Source organism: Drosophila elegans, unplaced genomic scaffold (genome assembly GCF_018152505.1).
Source record: "Drosophila elegans isolate 14027-0461.03 unplaced genomic scaffold, ASM1815250v1 contig_149, whole genome shotgun sequence".
NCBI classification, from domain to species: domain Eukaryota; kingdom Metazoa; phylum Arthropoda; class Insecta; order Diptera; family Drosophilidae; genus Drosophila; species Drosophila elegans.
In genome coordinates this window covers 16974144-16991194 of record NW_024545513.1, presented here as the reverse complement: position 1 = coordinate 16991194, position 17051 = coordinate 16974144, and the positions used below count along the sequence as shown (strand labels likewise).

The 17051-nt window shown below is 39.3% G+C and overlaps 1 protein-coding gene across 16 annotated transcripts; it reads right to left on the bottom strand.

Annotated features, from left to right (window-relative positions):
* Positions 1–2253: 2253 nt before the first annotated feature.
* Positions 2254–17051, bottom strand: LOC108137661 (ral GTPase-activating protein subunit beta). 16 transcript variants are annotated; one of them, XM_017259498.2, is made up of 17 exons: positions 16471–17051; positions 15078–15297; positions 14968–14997; positions 14368–14766; positions 13808–14068; positions 12803–13375; positions 11045–11392; positions 10012–10152; positions 8870–9413; positions 8187–8410; positions 7792–7983; positions 7094–7234; positions 6549–6566; positions 5580–6134; positions 4174–4760; positions 3231–4087; positions 2254–2603 (listed from the first exon to the last, which is right to left on the bottom strand). In XM_017259498.2, the coding sequence occupies exons 1-17, from the start codon at positions 16660–16662 to the stop codon at positions 2489–2491; spliced, it is 5397 nt and encodes a 1798-aa protein (XP_017114987.1). In that variant the 5' UTR covers positions 16663–17051; the 3' UTR covers positions 2254–2488. The 16 variants fall into 16 exon arrangements, with proteins under 16 accessions (XP_017114987.1, XP_017114985.1, XP_017114988.1 ...); XM_017259496.2 differs by lacking the exon at positions 6549–6566 and having other exon boundaries at positions 5580–6188; XM_017259499.2 differs by lacking the exon at positions 6549–6566 and having other exon boundaries at positions 16471–17050.

Here is a 17051-nt window from a genome sequence, read left to right as displayed (position 1 = left end):
CATAAAGTGTTTTATTTATGTACCAAAGAATAGGTATACAAATGGTAAAAATAAAAAAAATATAGAATTGCCTACAATAATGGTAAATGTTTAATTACAATTTGAAAGCATTATTTTATATATAATTAGCTAAAAAAAAATTGTTAAGAAATAATCAAATCAAAGACACTTAAATAACAAAGAAATTGAAGTGTATGTTGCCATTTCAATTTTCCCACAATTAATTTGATCTATAGGCTTATCAAAACAATCAATTTCTTTCATTTTAAAACCATTATTTTTAATGATTTTTGCCGTTGTCTCAACCGTAATTGTGTGTAAACAAAGAGAGTTCAAAAACTAATACATTTAACATTATTTGTAAACAACTAAAGACCTCAAAAAATGTGAACACCCCACACAACTTCATCACATCCATCGTTATGCTTACCCAATTTTATTTTCAAGGCTGAGAAAATCACAAGAAAAGCGAAGAGGCAGGCCATCTCAGACCTCTTCATCATTAACTTATATTATTTGTTAATAAATAAATGGGCCCAAAACCAAACATATGCAAAACCAGCCACGAAATTTGTAACATGTTATGCGATTACGTCACTTTCACGACTTTCATTGATGATGACGAGTTTGGCCCTCGGCCGGCAACAGTTTAGTTTTGAATTGATTGGCCCCCGGAGGCGTTGCGAAATGCTGAATGCTGAATGCTGAACCCGGGTCCGTGTCCAAATGGTCGAACTCCGATCACCGGACCCAATTCCAGTTCCGAATCCAAGACTCCCAAGACTCCCAAGCCCCCAGATCCCCAAGTCAAAGGTGAAATTACCAAAGACGCTGTGGATCAAAAGAGATGGCAACGTGAGCCATTTGGCATTTGAACTCACGAACTTTCACGAAGTAATCACTTTTGAATGGTATTCCTCAAAATTTAAATAATACCATATTTTCAAGAATTTTTCAATTTTAGATTCATCTATAATAACGGATTATTTTGCCACCAAAAACTGATTAAAGATTGTGATAAATATCTAGCTATTAAATTTCAAATTGTATATTTTATATATAAATTAAAAGTTAATTTAAAATATTAAATACAATGCATATTAAATAGCATGATTTAATTATAAAATATTTTAGCTAATGTTGTAAATATTAAATTTAAAATAGTTTCCATTTATTTTAAATGCATTTAAATAAGGTTTAAATTTAAATTACATTTTCAAACAGTACTACGCCTTTTTATACCAATTTATAAAATAAACCAATAAATAAATTAAATAAATTAATTTTACCTATGAAAAATTAAAAAAAAGAAAACAAATTTTCAACTAATTAAGTTTTTTAAACACAACCTGTAAAAGTAGTCTTAGTTACTTTGCAAAGTATATTTAAAAAAAAAATAGTTTCATTTATTTAACCCAAGACTTCGTATTCTGATTTCTGCTCAATGAGGTCATAGTTGAAGAAGTAAAAAATAAGTATTCCTTGATTTTATTAGCAAATTTTACTGCATATGAGTATAACAAATAATTTTGAAATTTTCATAAATTTAAAATGCACTAGAAAAGCATGAAATAAAATAAAATAAAATAAAACAAAATAAAATAAAATAAAATAAAATAAAATAAAATAAAATAAAATAAAATAAAATAAAATAAAATAAAATAAAATAAAATAAAATAAAATAAAATAAAATAAAATAAAATAAAATAAAATAAAATAAAATAAAATAAAATAAAATAAAATAAAATAAAATAAAATAAAATAAAATAAAATAAAATAAAATAAAATAAAATAAAATAAAATAAAATAAAATAAAATAAAATAAAATAAAATAAAATAAAATAAAATAAAATAAAATAAAATAAAATAAAAAAATAAAATAAAATAAAATAAAATAAAATAAAATAAAATAAAATAAAATAAAATAAAATAAAATAAAATAAAATAAAATAAAATAAAATAAAATAAAATAAAATAAAATAAAATAAAATAAAATAAAATAAAATAAAATAAAATAAAAAAAAATAAAAAAAAATAAAATAATTACTTGTACTTTCACTTTCAGTTCCGTTTCACGCGATCATCTCTGACCATCTCTGATCATCTCTGATCATCTCGGTATGGGGCAAATTGATTTCGGATGTTGCTGCCAATTATGTGGATATTTTATACCCAATCGACACCCATTGTTTCCGCCGTTCACAGTTTTACAACGGATTGCCCAATGACCAGGCCAAAAACACGCATGGCATGTAATATTACAAATACTTTTACAAAGTATAATTCGATTTATTAGCAAAAAAATAATAATATTAGCATACGATTATCTTTCGGGTAACACTCAGTGGACACCGAATACGAATCTTTTTTTTGTTTTATTAGTGGGAGTTTTTTAGTTAAGCACACGTTAATACAGACAAGGACATGGACCGACATTTTCTGGCTCTAATCCCATCGGGTTATATTGGTTAATACTTTCGAAGGCCGGCTAAATTGCACGTTGGAACAGATGGGCCAGCAGCTCGGCCTCGCTCAGATCCATTTTGTACTTCTGGACAATGTCCTGCACCTTGAGTCGTCGTCGCACATGCGGCGGTTGGTAGCTAACAATATAAATATATATAACAAAAATTAAATATTCTTTAAAACGACTGTAGATATAACAAAAATTAAACAATCTTTAAAACGATTGTAATTCGTTTTGTATGCGTTTATGTTTGAAAACAATCGATCGTTTCTATGGAACGTTGTCCGATTTAAATACAATTAAAACTGTGATTGAAAACCAATGCTAAATATCAAAGTATATTTGTATAAATTGAAAAACAGTTAAGTATTAATTTTTTAAATTAAGCTTTATGATGCCGTTGTCCGATTTCAATAAAATAAAAGTAGTAATGATAACAATACATTACTATTCTCAAAGTGTAATAATATAAATTTAAAAACAACAAAATTATCAATTTTTTTTTACGATGTAGAACTATTTTCATATATTAGCCTGCAATACAACGAAAACTTTTGAGAAAGTACTATCCAGTTAGCTCTAAAACTGAGTCTATCATGCGTAGCAACGGACAAACGGACAGGCATACGGACGGACAAAGGGCTATGGCTAGATCGTCTATGCTGATCAAGAATATTTACACTTTATAGATTCGCAAATGTCTTGATTGAAAGGGTAATTATAAGGGTAAAAAAAAAAAGAGGTAGTTTCCCCGCCCACTCACTTGTCATTGTCCAGTCGCCGGCGGCGTGATATGTTTAATGCCGTCTGTCGCACCAGATTGCCGACGACCCGCCGGCTCAGCACCATGCCATCGACGAGGGGCGTGGCAAAGCTCATCCGCCCGGGCGGACCCTGTAGCTTGACCCTCAGCAATCCGGATAGCAGCGAGTGCACGAAGATCACATGGCAGTCGGTGGCGCGGGGCAGCTGCAGCGTGTGCAATTCCTCGCCGGTGCGCGTATAGGCCAGCACATCCTCGAGCGGAAAGTTGAGGTAATCCTCGTAGCTCTCCAGCCACACCAGAAAGATCTTGGCCGGCGCCTGGGCCAACAGTGTGGGCTTCGTCACATTACCCTTTCGCCGGGTCGGCGGCACTGGCTCCTTGGCCCCAGGCTCCCTACGATTGTGAGTGTCCAGCTCCAGACTGAGATTCCTTGACTTGGATTTCGCCAATCCACTCATGCCATCCGCCTCGCCGCGTGCCCACACATTGCTGGTGCCAATTTGATCTGCACTCGAGATACTTGCACCGTCGCCACCGGTGTCGCTATTATGTCGTAGATTCCACGTCGTGGGCACCACAAAGGCAATTTCCGAGGACACATCCGCCCAGTAGAGCACCCTCTGCGACCCATTGTAGTTGAGCTCATTGGCGGCCGTATTGATTTTCAGCTGCTGTTCCTCGGGCGTTCCCTTGAGTGACCACGAATTGTGGGCAAAACCCGTCCAGCCGGAGTGCTCCGTGACCTGAACTGGCCAGCCCAAGGTCTGCAGCATGCTGGCAAAGTGCGGATCATGGCCGGCGGATTGCTCCTCCGACATATTACCGATAATCTGCTGGGCACTCGTCTGTCCGGACTATAGAAAGTGGAACGATCATTAGTTGGGTATTTCAAAATTTCAAAATTTCAAATTTCAAAAAAAGCTTCTGTAGTTAGCCTAACCTTCACATAGAACACATAGACGGTGTCGTGCGTCCGGGCACTCAGCTTGTCCAGTCGCTCCAGATCGGCGGCAAAGGCCGTGGACTTGGTGTCCAGCACGATGAGCGGTCGCTGTGGCGGATTGCCCAATGCCTCGGCGGGATTGTGCGGATTGCGCGTCTCGAAGCCAAGGAAACCGAAGTGCGAGAGGAAGAGCCGTGCCGCATGGAACTCGTGGCACACCGCCGGCGGCACACATTCCTGTCCATGCGACAAACTATCCGCACTGGTGTCCGCCTCCGCCCAGGCCAACTTCTCATGGATGCTTTGCGTTTCCAGCATCGCCTCCAGCTCTCGAATGCTGGCCGCACCGTATTGCTCACGCATCTGCTCGATCGTCGGTATGGAGTAGTCTGCCACACATGGTTGCACCTTGTCCACACCGTCCGGGAAATTCTTTTGCTCGCATTCCGGCCGCTGGGTGACATCGTTCATGGGTATGGGCCGGCCAGGATTAACGGCATGGTATTTAATCCCCGATTTACTGCGCGGCAGATGGCGCAGCTGCATCGTCCACGCATGTCGACCAAATGGACCGCGTATGAGTACTACAAAAAATTTGGGGAAAACCTATTAGCAAAACTTATTAAAACTACATTTAACTACTTTTTTATGCCCTTGCAGAGGGTATTATAACTGCAGTCAGAAGTTTGCAACGCAGTGAAGGAGACTTCTCCGACCCTATAAAATATATATATATTCTTGATCAGAGTCGATCTAGCCATGTCCGTCTGTCCGTCCGTCTGTCTGTCCGTTTCTACGCAAACTAGTCTCTCAGTTTTAAAGCTATCAGCATGAAACTTTCCCAAAATATGTCTTCCTAATGCAGGCAGTATATAAGTCGGACGACTATAGCATATAGCTACCATAGGAACAATCGGGAAAAAAAATGAAAAATAAATCAAACTTTTTTTTTTCGTTCTTCGACATATAGAACTAGTCAAATATTTCAGAATTACGGTTTAAATTTCATCAAAATCGGACGACTATAACGTATAGTTCCCATGGGAACTTTAAAAATGTAACTTTTTTATTTTCTAATTTTTTTTAGAAATTCTTTTTGACTAATTAATAATTGGACAGTTCAGGATTACGCTTTTAATTCTATTAAAATCGGATAACGATATCATATAGCTGCCATATGAACTAGCGAATAATTGAGCTGCAAATCATCATAGCTTCAATGTTTTTAAACATAAAAGCAAGTAAATGATAATTTTAATATTGTCAAGAATATTTTTAATATTTGCAATAGCTGCAAGGGTATATGAACTTCAGCATGCCGAAGTTTTGTCATCGCTTAACCAAATAAAACTGTCATAAGTCAATTTCCAGCACCTCCTGGTAGAGGTTTTTGTGTCACTTACAAGTCACCGTGGGCTGGGGATCCTGGTCATTGCCCAGCGGCTCCTCGAGCAGCGCCAATATGGTGGAGTTCTCGGTGACAAAGTACTTGAACTTGGCAATGGCTTGCTCGCTGCTGGCCGCCGCCGCCGGCACCATTGAATTGCAATGCTTCATGAGGGCCAACTCATCGAGCAGCGAGGATATGGATTCCGGGCCACATTCGCTGGGAAAGTAACCCACTTGCTCCAGAATAATGGTCAACAGATTCTCGGCAGCATCACGCACCCTCATCGATGCCGGCTTCAGTTCCTTTTCGTCCTTAAACTTGGGTATATCGGTGCCCTTGGTCTGACTCTTGGTGCCCGAAATGCCCAGTTCCACCACCTCGAGCACCGTTTGCAGGCAATCCTTGTCCTGCAGCAGATACGGATGTTGCATCAGCCAGGCGGCGGTGCACTGGAACGCCGCCACAATGGTGCTATGCAGATCCTTGCTGTGCGCCGGCGGCGGACGGGAGCACTGGTAGCAGATATAGTCACAGATCCACTTCACGGCCCGCTTGCACTCTAGAGCGTCTGAGGAGATTATCGTTAGATTCTGACTAGCTTCGTATATTTTCACTAATGTGTCTACGTGGATGATTGGTTGTGGTTGTGGTTTTGGTTGTAATTGTGGTTTTGGTTGCGATTGTGGTGGGTTATATACATTCGTTATCGGTTGGGAGATGCAAAATTAAATATACATATATATATAATATATATAGAAACAAATTTGCAATCGTCGTGAGTAGATGGACGATGGATGATTTTGGGTCAGATTATTATTTTAGTGGGTTATTTTTTTGTTTTTTTTTCGGGATGTGGTGCAGTGATGGTGGTGCGGATTTCGATGGCGGTTAGGAAAAGAAACGCATTAAAAAAAAAAAAGAAAGAAAGAAAGACAGAAGAAAGTGGCGTTAGTTAGGTTAGTTGGCTTTGTCAATCAATTACCATTTGTAAATTTCCTGGCTGCACGGCAAAAGCAAACAGTTACGGAGGGTTAAGGGTTCGTGGGGGTTAAGGTGGGGAGTGGGGTGTTTGGCACACCAAAGGGTTAACATTTTTAAGAACACGCACACGTTTACAGTTCGAAAATAAACAAACAGAGGTGGACAGAAAACAAACAACATTAAAATTAGGAAAGGAAGTATAGCCTCGGTCGCACCGAAACCTTAAATGCCCTTGCAAAGGTTTATGGAAACAGACGTCTTCCGAAAATTTAACCCTAACAAATCATATCCCTTAGACTAGAAAAATTACTTGAGAACTGTGTGTTAATAGCAAATAAATGCGTTAAGTTTCTAGTAATTTAATAAATCGGGGTGATCCTATAGATTCATAAAACCCTTTAACTTTGTGTGTTAATGGCATTCTTCGATTAAATAAATGGATAAAGTCTTAAAAAAATCGTTTGATAAACTCTGAATAAAGCCATTGCAGGAGCATATATAGTATACACTAAAATTATATGCCAATTCCAGATGAGCACACTCTACCTGTTTCCCGGATATGCAACCTGGCCAAACCAGACAGCAGCTCCAAGGCGGCCAGCGAAACATTCAGATCCGTCTTCCACGACGAGATCAGACGATGACAAACCAAATACGTGGCGCGCACAAATAGGGCATGGGCATTATCTGCAAATATATACACAATTGTTTATGTGTAGTGAAGTTCAAAAATTATAAAAACATGATTAAAGATAAATACAAAATTAAATTGGTTGTGTCAATCCAAAGATAACAGCTTAAAGTAAAATAAAAAAAAAATAAAATGATTACTTTACTTCGTATAAAAATTATATGGTAAACCAAGTAAAATTACAAAAATGTATTTAAAAAAACTCTTTTAATACTTAACATTAAAGAAACTCTCTTACAAAAACAAAAAAACAAATTAAGTAAATAGAGTTTTGTCAGAAAAAATTTAAAACATAAAAATTAACTAAGGATAAAATGGATAACGTCTTTTAAAGCTCTTTAAACACCTTAATGTTAGGTATTAGGTCTTGAAAAAATTAAAAACAAACAAATTTAATAAAATAGGATCTAGTCAAATAAATATATAATGTAAAAATGAATGAAGGACCAAGTTACCTTACTAAAATGTCGGTAAATAAGCTCTTCAAATACGTAACATAACAGAAACTCTTTTAAAAAACCCAAAAAAAAAAAAAGTGAGAAAAAGAGTTTACCATAGGTGGTTACGCCCTCCAGCTCCTGGCCGAACTCGAATGACATATCATCCGAAATGGTCAGGCTGGGATAATCGTGGGCGGAGGCGGTGTCGCGAATGGAGCCCGATCCCGCTCCCATGGTGGCCGTCGTCTGGCCACCCAAACTGGCCGTGCCAGCGCTGACCAGCGAAGCGGAACGCTCCGAGCACGCTGATCATCATCAGATCATCAGATCAGCATTAGCATCAGCATCAGCACACACAAGCACACACACACAAAAAAGGCCCAAAACGGAAATGCGAATAAAAAACAAGAGCAATTAAATAATACAACAAATTCCAAACAAATCAAAATGGAATTGAATGAGCATGTCAAAGGGGGAAAGATGCTCTTTGGAGCCGCCAAAAACTTACCGGAGCTCAGCAAATTGGCCTCGTGGTGCTGGACGCCACTGGAGTTGTGCGAGAGACTGGCATTGCCGCCGCCCAGTTCCGTCTCCTCGAAGGTGACGGCATCCTGGACGCAGAGCAACAGGCCGCCCAGCAGCATGTGCGTGTTCTGGGCATCCGTTTCCACCTGCAGCGCGTTCATCAGGATGTTCATCAGCCGCGACTTCAGCTGTATGAAGGTGTACATTCTGTAGGATATAAATGGAGTATGTTTCTGATTAATAAAATGGTAATGCTGGGCTATAAACGGTGCAGCAGGCACGATAAACTATCGAAACCAGAGCTGCCGCTGCATCGTTTACAACTGCACACGATTGAGATTACAGTGAGTTATTTTCTTTTTTTAAGGATTAAAGGCAAATAAGTACATGGAGTATGTTTCTGATTAATAAACAAGTAATGCTGGCTATACACGGTGCAGCAGACTCGATAAATATCAAAACCAGAGCTGCCGCTGCATCGTGAGTTATTTTTTTTTTTAAAGGATAAAAGGCAAATTAGTGCACTCCATGTGTCTGATAAAAAAAATATCTAAACCAGAGCTGCCGCTGCATCGTTTACGATTGAGATTACAGTGAGTTTTTTTTTGTCATCGCTAATCCAAATGAGATTAATTTTTGTCTCTTTCTCAATTTTAGCCCGCTTACTTCTCGCTCGTTTCGCTGGTCAGATCCCGTATGGGCAACGTCTGGTAGTGCAGGGGCAGCACCATGATGGACAGCAGGATGTTGATGGCCGAGCGACGTAACTCGGTGCGATTGAAGACCATGGACTGGGTCTTCAGCTTAAGGTCCTTGTCGGGCAGCACAATCTCCAGGGCGGCAATGAAGCCCGGCAGCAGCACATTGATGCCATCCAGATCCAAGCGAAAGAGGTCGCTCGAGTGGAGCAGTATGCTGGCCAGCGTTTCGTCGCACTCCCGCGATTCCGTGATCTTCAGGCACTGCTGCAGCGCCATGTAGAAGCGTGCCAGATAGACGGGTAGGATCTCCTCGCCCGTCTTCTTGGCGCAGAAGATCTTGCAGAGTGTGCCAATAGCCTCGGCCCGTCCAGACTCGTACTTGTCAATGGTCAGTGTCGGCGGCAGCGACTGCGGATCGTTCAGCGAATTGGGCTGCGACAGCGAAATGGATCCCTTGCGGTGCTCCATGATCATCGACGACGGCCGCTTACTGGCCTCGCATGCCTGCTCTATTTTTGGGACAGATGGAAAAACAAAAAGAAAGTTAACATTGAGTTTTTTTTGTATCCCTAATCCAAATGATATTGAAATTTAAATGGTTTAAAAATCTACATAATCGAAATTATTATCTACACATTTCTAAAATACATAACAGAAACTTTTTTACACAGTTTAAAACATATTAATTATAAAGACCTAACATATCTCAGTTAAAATTCTGGAAAAATATATATACCTATGTTAAATGGTTACTTTTTTAAATTTTTGTCATAAAGAAAAATAAAAAACTGATTGATTAAACAAATATTTTAAAAAGTAACTCAAACTTTTAGAGTCTAAAATAAAACTAAGCTTTGACACCAAGTGAAAATATGTTTTCAAAATTTTGAAAGCGCTTAATATACTATACTATATATTGTTGTAAGAAATATTTAAAAATAAAAAATATAATTATTGTAAACCTGTATGAAAAAATTAAACCAAGCTTGGAAACTATGTTTCAAATATGTAGCTTTAAATATTAATAACTATCTATTTAAAAAATATTTTAAAAAATTAGAAAAAAAAATAAATATATTTATTTTGAAGCCGGATACCGGAACTTACTCTTGCGGTTCTGGCGCCAAGTGTCGCCGCCGATGTGCGCCGCCTCGAAGAGCCACTCGTGGAATACGTGGAGAATGCTGTTGCACTTGGGCCTGGCCACGGCCAACTCAACGCCCGCTCCCATCGAAGTCAGCGGCAGAGCTGCGATCGCCGGTAAATGTATGGGTTTAGGGTGTAGGAGTGGGAGTGGAAGTGGGAAAGAGAGAGAGAGAGAGAGAGCAAATGGTGTCAGACAGAGAAGCAATGAGGGCAATGGGGGGCGGTTAGAACATCTGTTAGATTTAGATTGTTAGGCGTCGCGCGGTAGAAGCTCACAAACGGTTCACACAGCACACACACATAACAATAGATCCAATTAGTTAATATATAAACCATCCGAAAATGATTTTATCGTGTGATTTTGAACTTAGTCCCGCCATTCTGATCTTGGCTCTTATGCTTTTTAATTAATTCTTAGTAGAGCTCACTTCAAATTAGACTTCTTTGGCATTTAACATTATGAAAATACTAAGTTTAAGTTTTAAAATTAAAGAAAATATATTTTTAAAATATTCTTTTGGAATTTATATTTAAAACATTATTTTTCTCGAATTACAAGCTTTGTAATTACAGAATATATTTAAAAAAGACTTTTTTCAAGCTAAACGTTTTTAAATTACAAATAATTTATTAAAAAAAATACTTTTTGAAAATTATAAGTTTTTGAACTATAGAAAACATATATTAATTATTTACAAAATATACTTTTAGTTGGAAATAAAATAATCATATTTAAAGTATGCATTTTTTTTAAACTTTTTAGTTAACTTTTCAAAGTCTAAACACGTTTTTTTTAATAATCAAATTTTTTTACAGCCCTTTAAAACCTTACTAATAATATCGTTTTGATAAAACAGTATTCAATAAATTAAAATTAGTTGCAAACCAGTTTATAGATACTTTCCACAGAAATTTGTGGTAAACAGTAATAGATATTATTCAAATGGGTACATATGAGCCAAGATCAGATGCCTGCTCTCCCCAGTGCACTTACAGTTGATGCTGCTGCTCGCCGACGGCGGACCCGACGTGGACGTGGGAGTGGTGGGCGCCGGGGCAGGAGCGGATCCGCTGCCCGTGCCCGCTCCCGTGCTGCCGGGGATTCCCGGGCCGGCTGGGATTCCTGCTCCACCGCCGCCGCCGCCGCCACCGGAGCCACCAATGGCGGTCGTCGAGGAGAAGGTGGAGGAGGAGGAGGAGGAGGAGACACCACCGGTGGTGCCGCCACTGGCAGCGGCGGTGCTGGAAGTGTTGGTCGTAGTACTGCTGCTGCTGCTGCTGCTGATGATCGCGTTGCGTGCACCGCCGCCGGTGAGGCCAATAAGCGAGGTCTTGCTCAAGCCTGCGATGGGTAAGTGGAGTGGTGTGGAGTGGAGTGGAGTGGAGTGGAGTGGAGCACAGCAGAGCAAGTGTGAGAAATTGTTAGAGAAATTAGATACAGATATGCGAAGCGCGAGTTACAGATACAGATACAGATATAGCTACAGCTACAAATACAGAGATACAGTGATACAAAGGGAACATGCTATATAATTGTGGGCGTTTGGAGATAAATTACAATGCATAATCCGACGCTGGAAAGTGGCAACAGTTACTCGGCCCCGACTCCGACTCATCCGCGCCGGGCAATTACACCGAGATTATTCCACTCATGCTACGGAACAAATTATACAACAAAAAAAATTAGAATGCCAAAGAAATAAAATAAAAAACTAAACAAAACAAAACAAAAGAAAAGCCATAATGCAAAACTCGTGAGTGCCAACTCGAACTTGTCTGGGAGAAATGTGGCAATGGATCAAGCCAAACAACATCTAGGCAAGCAGAAACAAACCAAGTCAGTTCAATTCAGTAGCACGCCATGGCAGAAAAAAAAAAAAATAACTAAAGGTTGCAAAGTTTGGCTTCGGTGCACCGAAGTTCAGATGCCCTGGCAGATGGGTTTTCTATGGGTAAGTCTGCTCAATAACTCATAGAACTGGAAAAGAAACCAATATTTTATTTTATACCCCAAAAAAGGGTATATTTTTACACTCTTAAGTTTTAAATGATGATTGTCTGAACCCTAATGTTCACATCTATTCCATAAAAAGTATAGGCAAGATATTTTTTGTACTCTTTTCGATATATTTCCTAACTTATCTGTAAGTTTTAAGTAAATACTTACAAACAATTCAAGATATAAAATAAGGATTTTGCTTGAAATTTTTTTAAGTTAAGTTTTCACAAGATTAATCCCTAATATTCACATTTACTCCACAAAAAGTATAGGAAAATTCATTTCTGGGTACTGTTTTTGGACATAACTGTTTGTTTCAAGTAAATACTTTTACCTTAATATCTCAATAAAACCGTAGCCTAAAAAATCTACGAAAAGTGTCCTCTTAGTGACAATTTTAAAGACTTTTAAATTTTTTTTTATACTGATTTTCTTAAAACTTCAAATTTTAACTAAGTTCTCCAGATTTTGTATATCCAAGAAGAATTATTATACCAGAATAGGAAATTCAAGGCTTTACTGGTTGTACGGATTTTCTTTAAGCAATCTATTAACACTAAACTAACTAATATATTCAACTATCCGTATTAATAGAGAATATACAAGAAAATAAATTCTCTCTCAAATGCTACTTTTGAAAACCTTAAAAAATCTCTGCCAGGTTAAAAGTTAAAAATTGTTTTTGGGGTGACAGCAACAAAAAGTACAACATTCGGTGGTTTCCAAATAGAGATACTACGTGGAGAGTCGCACCCTTCTGCTGTGTGATGGTCGGCGCCACGCTGAAGCTTTTCGCCAGGCGTCGTTGCAGTGGCGGAGTGGGCGTGGCAGAGGCAGCCGGACCAATTCCAGATGATTCCGTGGTGTTGCCAAAGGAGATGCTGCCAACGACTCCGGCGGAATGACTGCCACCGGCACTGGTACTGCCCACGGCGGAGCCACCAGTCGTCGACATTTGATTGCTGGTGGGCGAGGCACTGATCTGAAGCTGCTGCTGCTGTTGCTGCTGATTGTGGTTGTGGTGGTGGTGGTGATGGTGGTGACCACCGCCATGGTGACCCATGATGGCATTCAGAGCAGAACTGGCCGAATTGCTCATGAAATTGTCGCGCAGAAAGCTACCGGCGCCATGTAAATGCAAATGCGGATAGTGGAGGTGATGGTGATGGTGTTGGTTCGCCTGGTGCTGATTGGCTATATTCGTGGCGCTGCTCGAGTGGATGAACTGCTGCAGGGTCGTGGAGGTGGCCTCGTTGAGCGAGTGCCGGATCTCCAGCAGATTGGTAACTACGCCATCCGATTGCTGCGGCGGCGGCTGATAAACGCCTAGTTTTGCATCGGTTTTCAATCGGTTTTCAATCGGTTTTCAGTTACGCATTTGAGGATTTTAGCATTTGAGCATTTTAGGATTTTAGCAATTACGGTTTAGATACAATATTTTCAGGGTTAGCAAAGTCAGAGATAAACAAACGAACAAAGAGAAAAGAGAAAAGTACTGAGCTCTAGCCTACCACAAAACTAATGCTAAACGTGTAAGAGCGTCCAAGTCGGATATTCCGACTATAACAAACCCGGCACTCAAAATGTTTTAAGTTCGAAGTAGTTAAAACTTTCTAGAGACTAGGGAAATGTAAGTATAGTAATGACTATTTCAACAACAACAAAAAAAAATCTTAAAAATCTAACAGAAAGAAATCTAACACAAGGAGTACCGGGTTTTGTAGGGATTAACCCAATTATTTCTACCACTAATCCTACCTAGAAAGGCGTCCACTTGACTTGAGATGCCCTTCATCGCATTGAGGAAGATCTGCGGCAGTTGCTGCAGACACGGATGCTGATGCGTCTCGGCGCCCTTTTCGTGGGTCAGGGCCCACTGTACGAAGTGCGATGACTTGCTGATGAGATGTGGCGAACAAAGGGCCGTGGGATTGCCAATCATCCGGAGGAAGCGGTACCACGTCTGGGCCACGCAATCATTGGACATGCCAATGGGTATCAGCTGGTTATCCTCGTCAGCTGCAAAGGATCAAGAAGATAAGTTATTATAAACATTTGTTAACATCTCTTTTTTATCAGATATTTTAAAGTCTTTTATGTTTGAAGAAATGTCAAAAGAACTTTGTAAATTTCTTAAATCAGATTATAAGTTGTACCTTTAAAGTAGGAATACTTTGGAAAACCTGTATTTTTGTTGGGTATTTTGAATTGTTTAAAAATCTCATAGGGTGCCAGTTTAAACTTGTTAACAAATTTGGTCGATTATATATCTCAAGCTCTGTTGAGCTCTGTTCAAAGCAAAGTCTTTTCAAACCCACCATTTTTGAGCTGGGGAAAAGCGGGACCATAACTGAACTCCAGCAGGCGAGCGGTTAGGGCCAGGTTCACACGATTCCATTGATCCACAAGGGCCACACGATGCCGCCACATGGCGCACGATTCCTGCAGAGTCTTCCACATTGAGGGCGAGGGAAAGCTTCGCACGCAGGCCAACAGCCAGACCTCGAAGAGCACGGACAGCACGCGTTCGCACAGCTGATCGCCCACGTCATCCTTGACGGTGGGCGGGGCCAGCAGAATCTCATTGATGGCCAGCAGGAAGAGGAGCAGGGTGTCCCAAGTCTGGCGGTCCATCAGCTGCGATATTTGGGCAGTTTGTTGAAGGGTTCGCAACACCCTATGGCAGAGCACTGCCTGCCGCTTAATGGTGTCGGCACCTGGAAGTCATCAAGGATTTACTATTTGTCTTGGATTTTAAATATTTCAATGGTAAGTTCACTTTTAGGACAAATGTTGCCTAAGAATCCTACAGAATTTGTAACCATTTCAAGTGATGTATGATATACATATTCTCTTTAAGCTTAGGCATTATTTTCCTTGAGTGTAGTACAATTTCGTAAACAATTCGAGCAACCTACCAAGCGTGGTTTGGTATAGAAATGGCAAGACTTGAAATTTAGAGGGGTATTAATACGGGGTCAAGGGTTAAGCTAAGAGGCCATAAGGTGGTCCAGTGGTGCCAACTTACTTTCACCCTGACGCGGCACAAACAGATTGTGGAAGTGGTTGATGATCTGGCGGGCATACAGGTTGGCATCCTCACAGATCGGCTTCGGGACACTGATCCTGGGCTGCGGATGCAGTGCCGTCAGCCACTCACAGTACACATTCACGCAGTCCTTGATTGTCTCGTGCTCCTGCAGCGGCAACGAAAGACCAAAGCAGATCACGTCCATGCACCATTTTACCTAGAATAAAATAAGTGCTATTAAGTGTATTAAAGTGTCCCAAAAACCTTGAAGTTAAATTGACTATTGAAACCGATTTAATAATTATATTATCGTAATATAATAAAATAATTATAAAAAGATTTTCAAAAGCTTTTGTTCCAATTTCATTTTTGATTTTAAAGTGCAGTTTCGAAAAATTCCATCGAATTCTACACTTTTTCTTAACGAAATCTTTTATTAAAAGTTAAATTTATGTTGTATTTCGCAGAAACCACCTAAGTTGTCTATAAATAGACTATTTTAGACTAAACAAACAAACAATGATTTTATATTGCTTTCTTATTCAGGGAATATTAATTGCCCTTGCATAAGTAATTATATACACAATTTTATGCAGTTAATGGATGCTTTTGTGCGCATTTACAGTCAATAAAACATTATTTTTTAATCAATTACATATTTAATAGTGCATTCGCTAAACAAACTTTGAAGTGTGCTGTTTATCCAAACAAATTTAATTTATTGTTTGTCCATGAAATATACAGCTTTCTATACGGTTTTACTTCGAAAATTATATATTGATTAAAATATTCTTTCAATCTGCGTTTGATATACAATATGATGTGACCATCACTTGATGAAAATTAGTATGTGCTTTATTATTTATCAGATCTATAGAAGCCTTTCCCATAATCCTATCTTCTATAAATCACATCTGTGTTCTGTGGCGCTTGGATATAAGTTAATACCCTAACAATATGTTTTATAGGATCGTTTCCATGGTATCCAGGATTCTAAAAGGGTTATCTGTATCCTAAGTTGCCAACAATGATCCTCTTCCATTTCCTCTTTCTTTCTTTTTTTTTGGGCACTGCATATAAATATGTTATGATCTTAGGATTGGAAATTCATTAATAACCCTAAGTTTATGTTTTCAGTTATCTTATTTATAGTTTTCAGAGAAAATAGATGTAAGATATTGGATACTACTATTGGATACTAACGCTTTTATAGGTTTTTATCTATTTCCTCCTCTGCTTATAAAATATATTATGATCTTAGGATGTACCATTGGAAGTTAATGAATAACCGTAAGTACATATATCTTTAAACTAAAGAATACAGGACATTCAGGATTCTATTAGTACAATCGGCATCCATAGATGGCTCCTCCTAGCCACCTGTACCCACCTCTTCGTCCTTGACCAGGTGACTGGGTTCCGCGTTCTGGGTGATGCCCAGATTGGTGCCCAGCTGCTTGACCACCGAGACGACCACCTCGCGTCCTGCGGAGGCGGGAAATTTGTTCAGGACACTGAAGCATTGGGCGCCGCAGCTGTTGGCCGTAATTTGGGCGGACAGCGAGGCCCATTCGGAGTACATGTTGATCGTACGACTCCTCCTCGGCGCTTCCTCTTTAGCCCGGCTATCCGTTTGTTGTGCTCCTCTTTGGGCGCGTTCTTTATCGGCACGATTCTCTTTGATCGAATTTCACTTTGTTGACGTCAACATGAAGATTTCTGTTGCAGGTGCGCCATGTTGTTGTTGTGGCCTCGTTGATTGGTCGCTGGCATATTGCAAAATGGTATCGCCAAATGTTTAGGTTGCACTTCCCGCCCACTTTCTTCTTTTGTTTACAGCCACTATTCAATTACACCGCCATTAGGCCTGTATAACTGGAGTTCTTTTTAAACAATTTGTTTAATACACAAAAAAAAAAAGAAACTCACAGCAGCGAAAAGCGTGCGAGAGAGATGGAGCGATGTAAACAG

What these genes read in the sequence shown, in the direction of transcription:
- LOC108137661 (XM_017259496.2), bottom strand. Translation starts at nt 16,662, where the DNA reads ATGTACTCCGAATGGGCCTCGCTGTCCGCCCAAATTACGGCCAACAGC. An exon ending in ACCTGGTCAAGGACGAAGAG is followed by an intron (nt 15,298 to 16,470) that starts GTGGGTACAGGT and finishes ATTTTATTCTAG; the next exon opens with GTAAAATGGTGCATGGACGT. An exon ending in TGTGCCGCGTCAGGGTGAAA is followed by an intron (nt 14,998 to 15,077) that starts GTAAGTTGGCAC and finishes CTAAATTTCAAG; the next exon opens with TCTTGCCATTTCTATACCAA.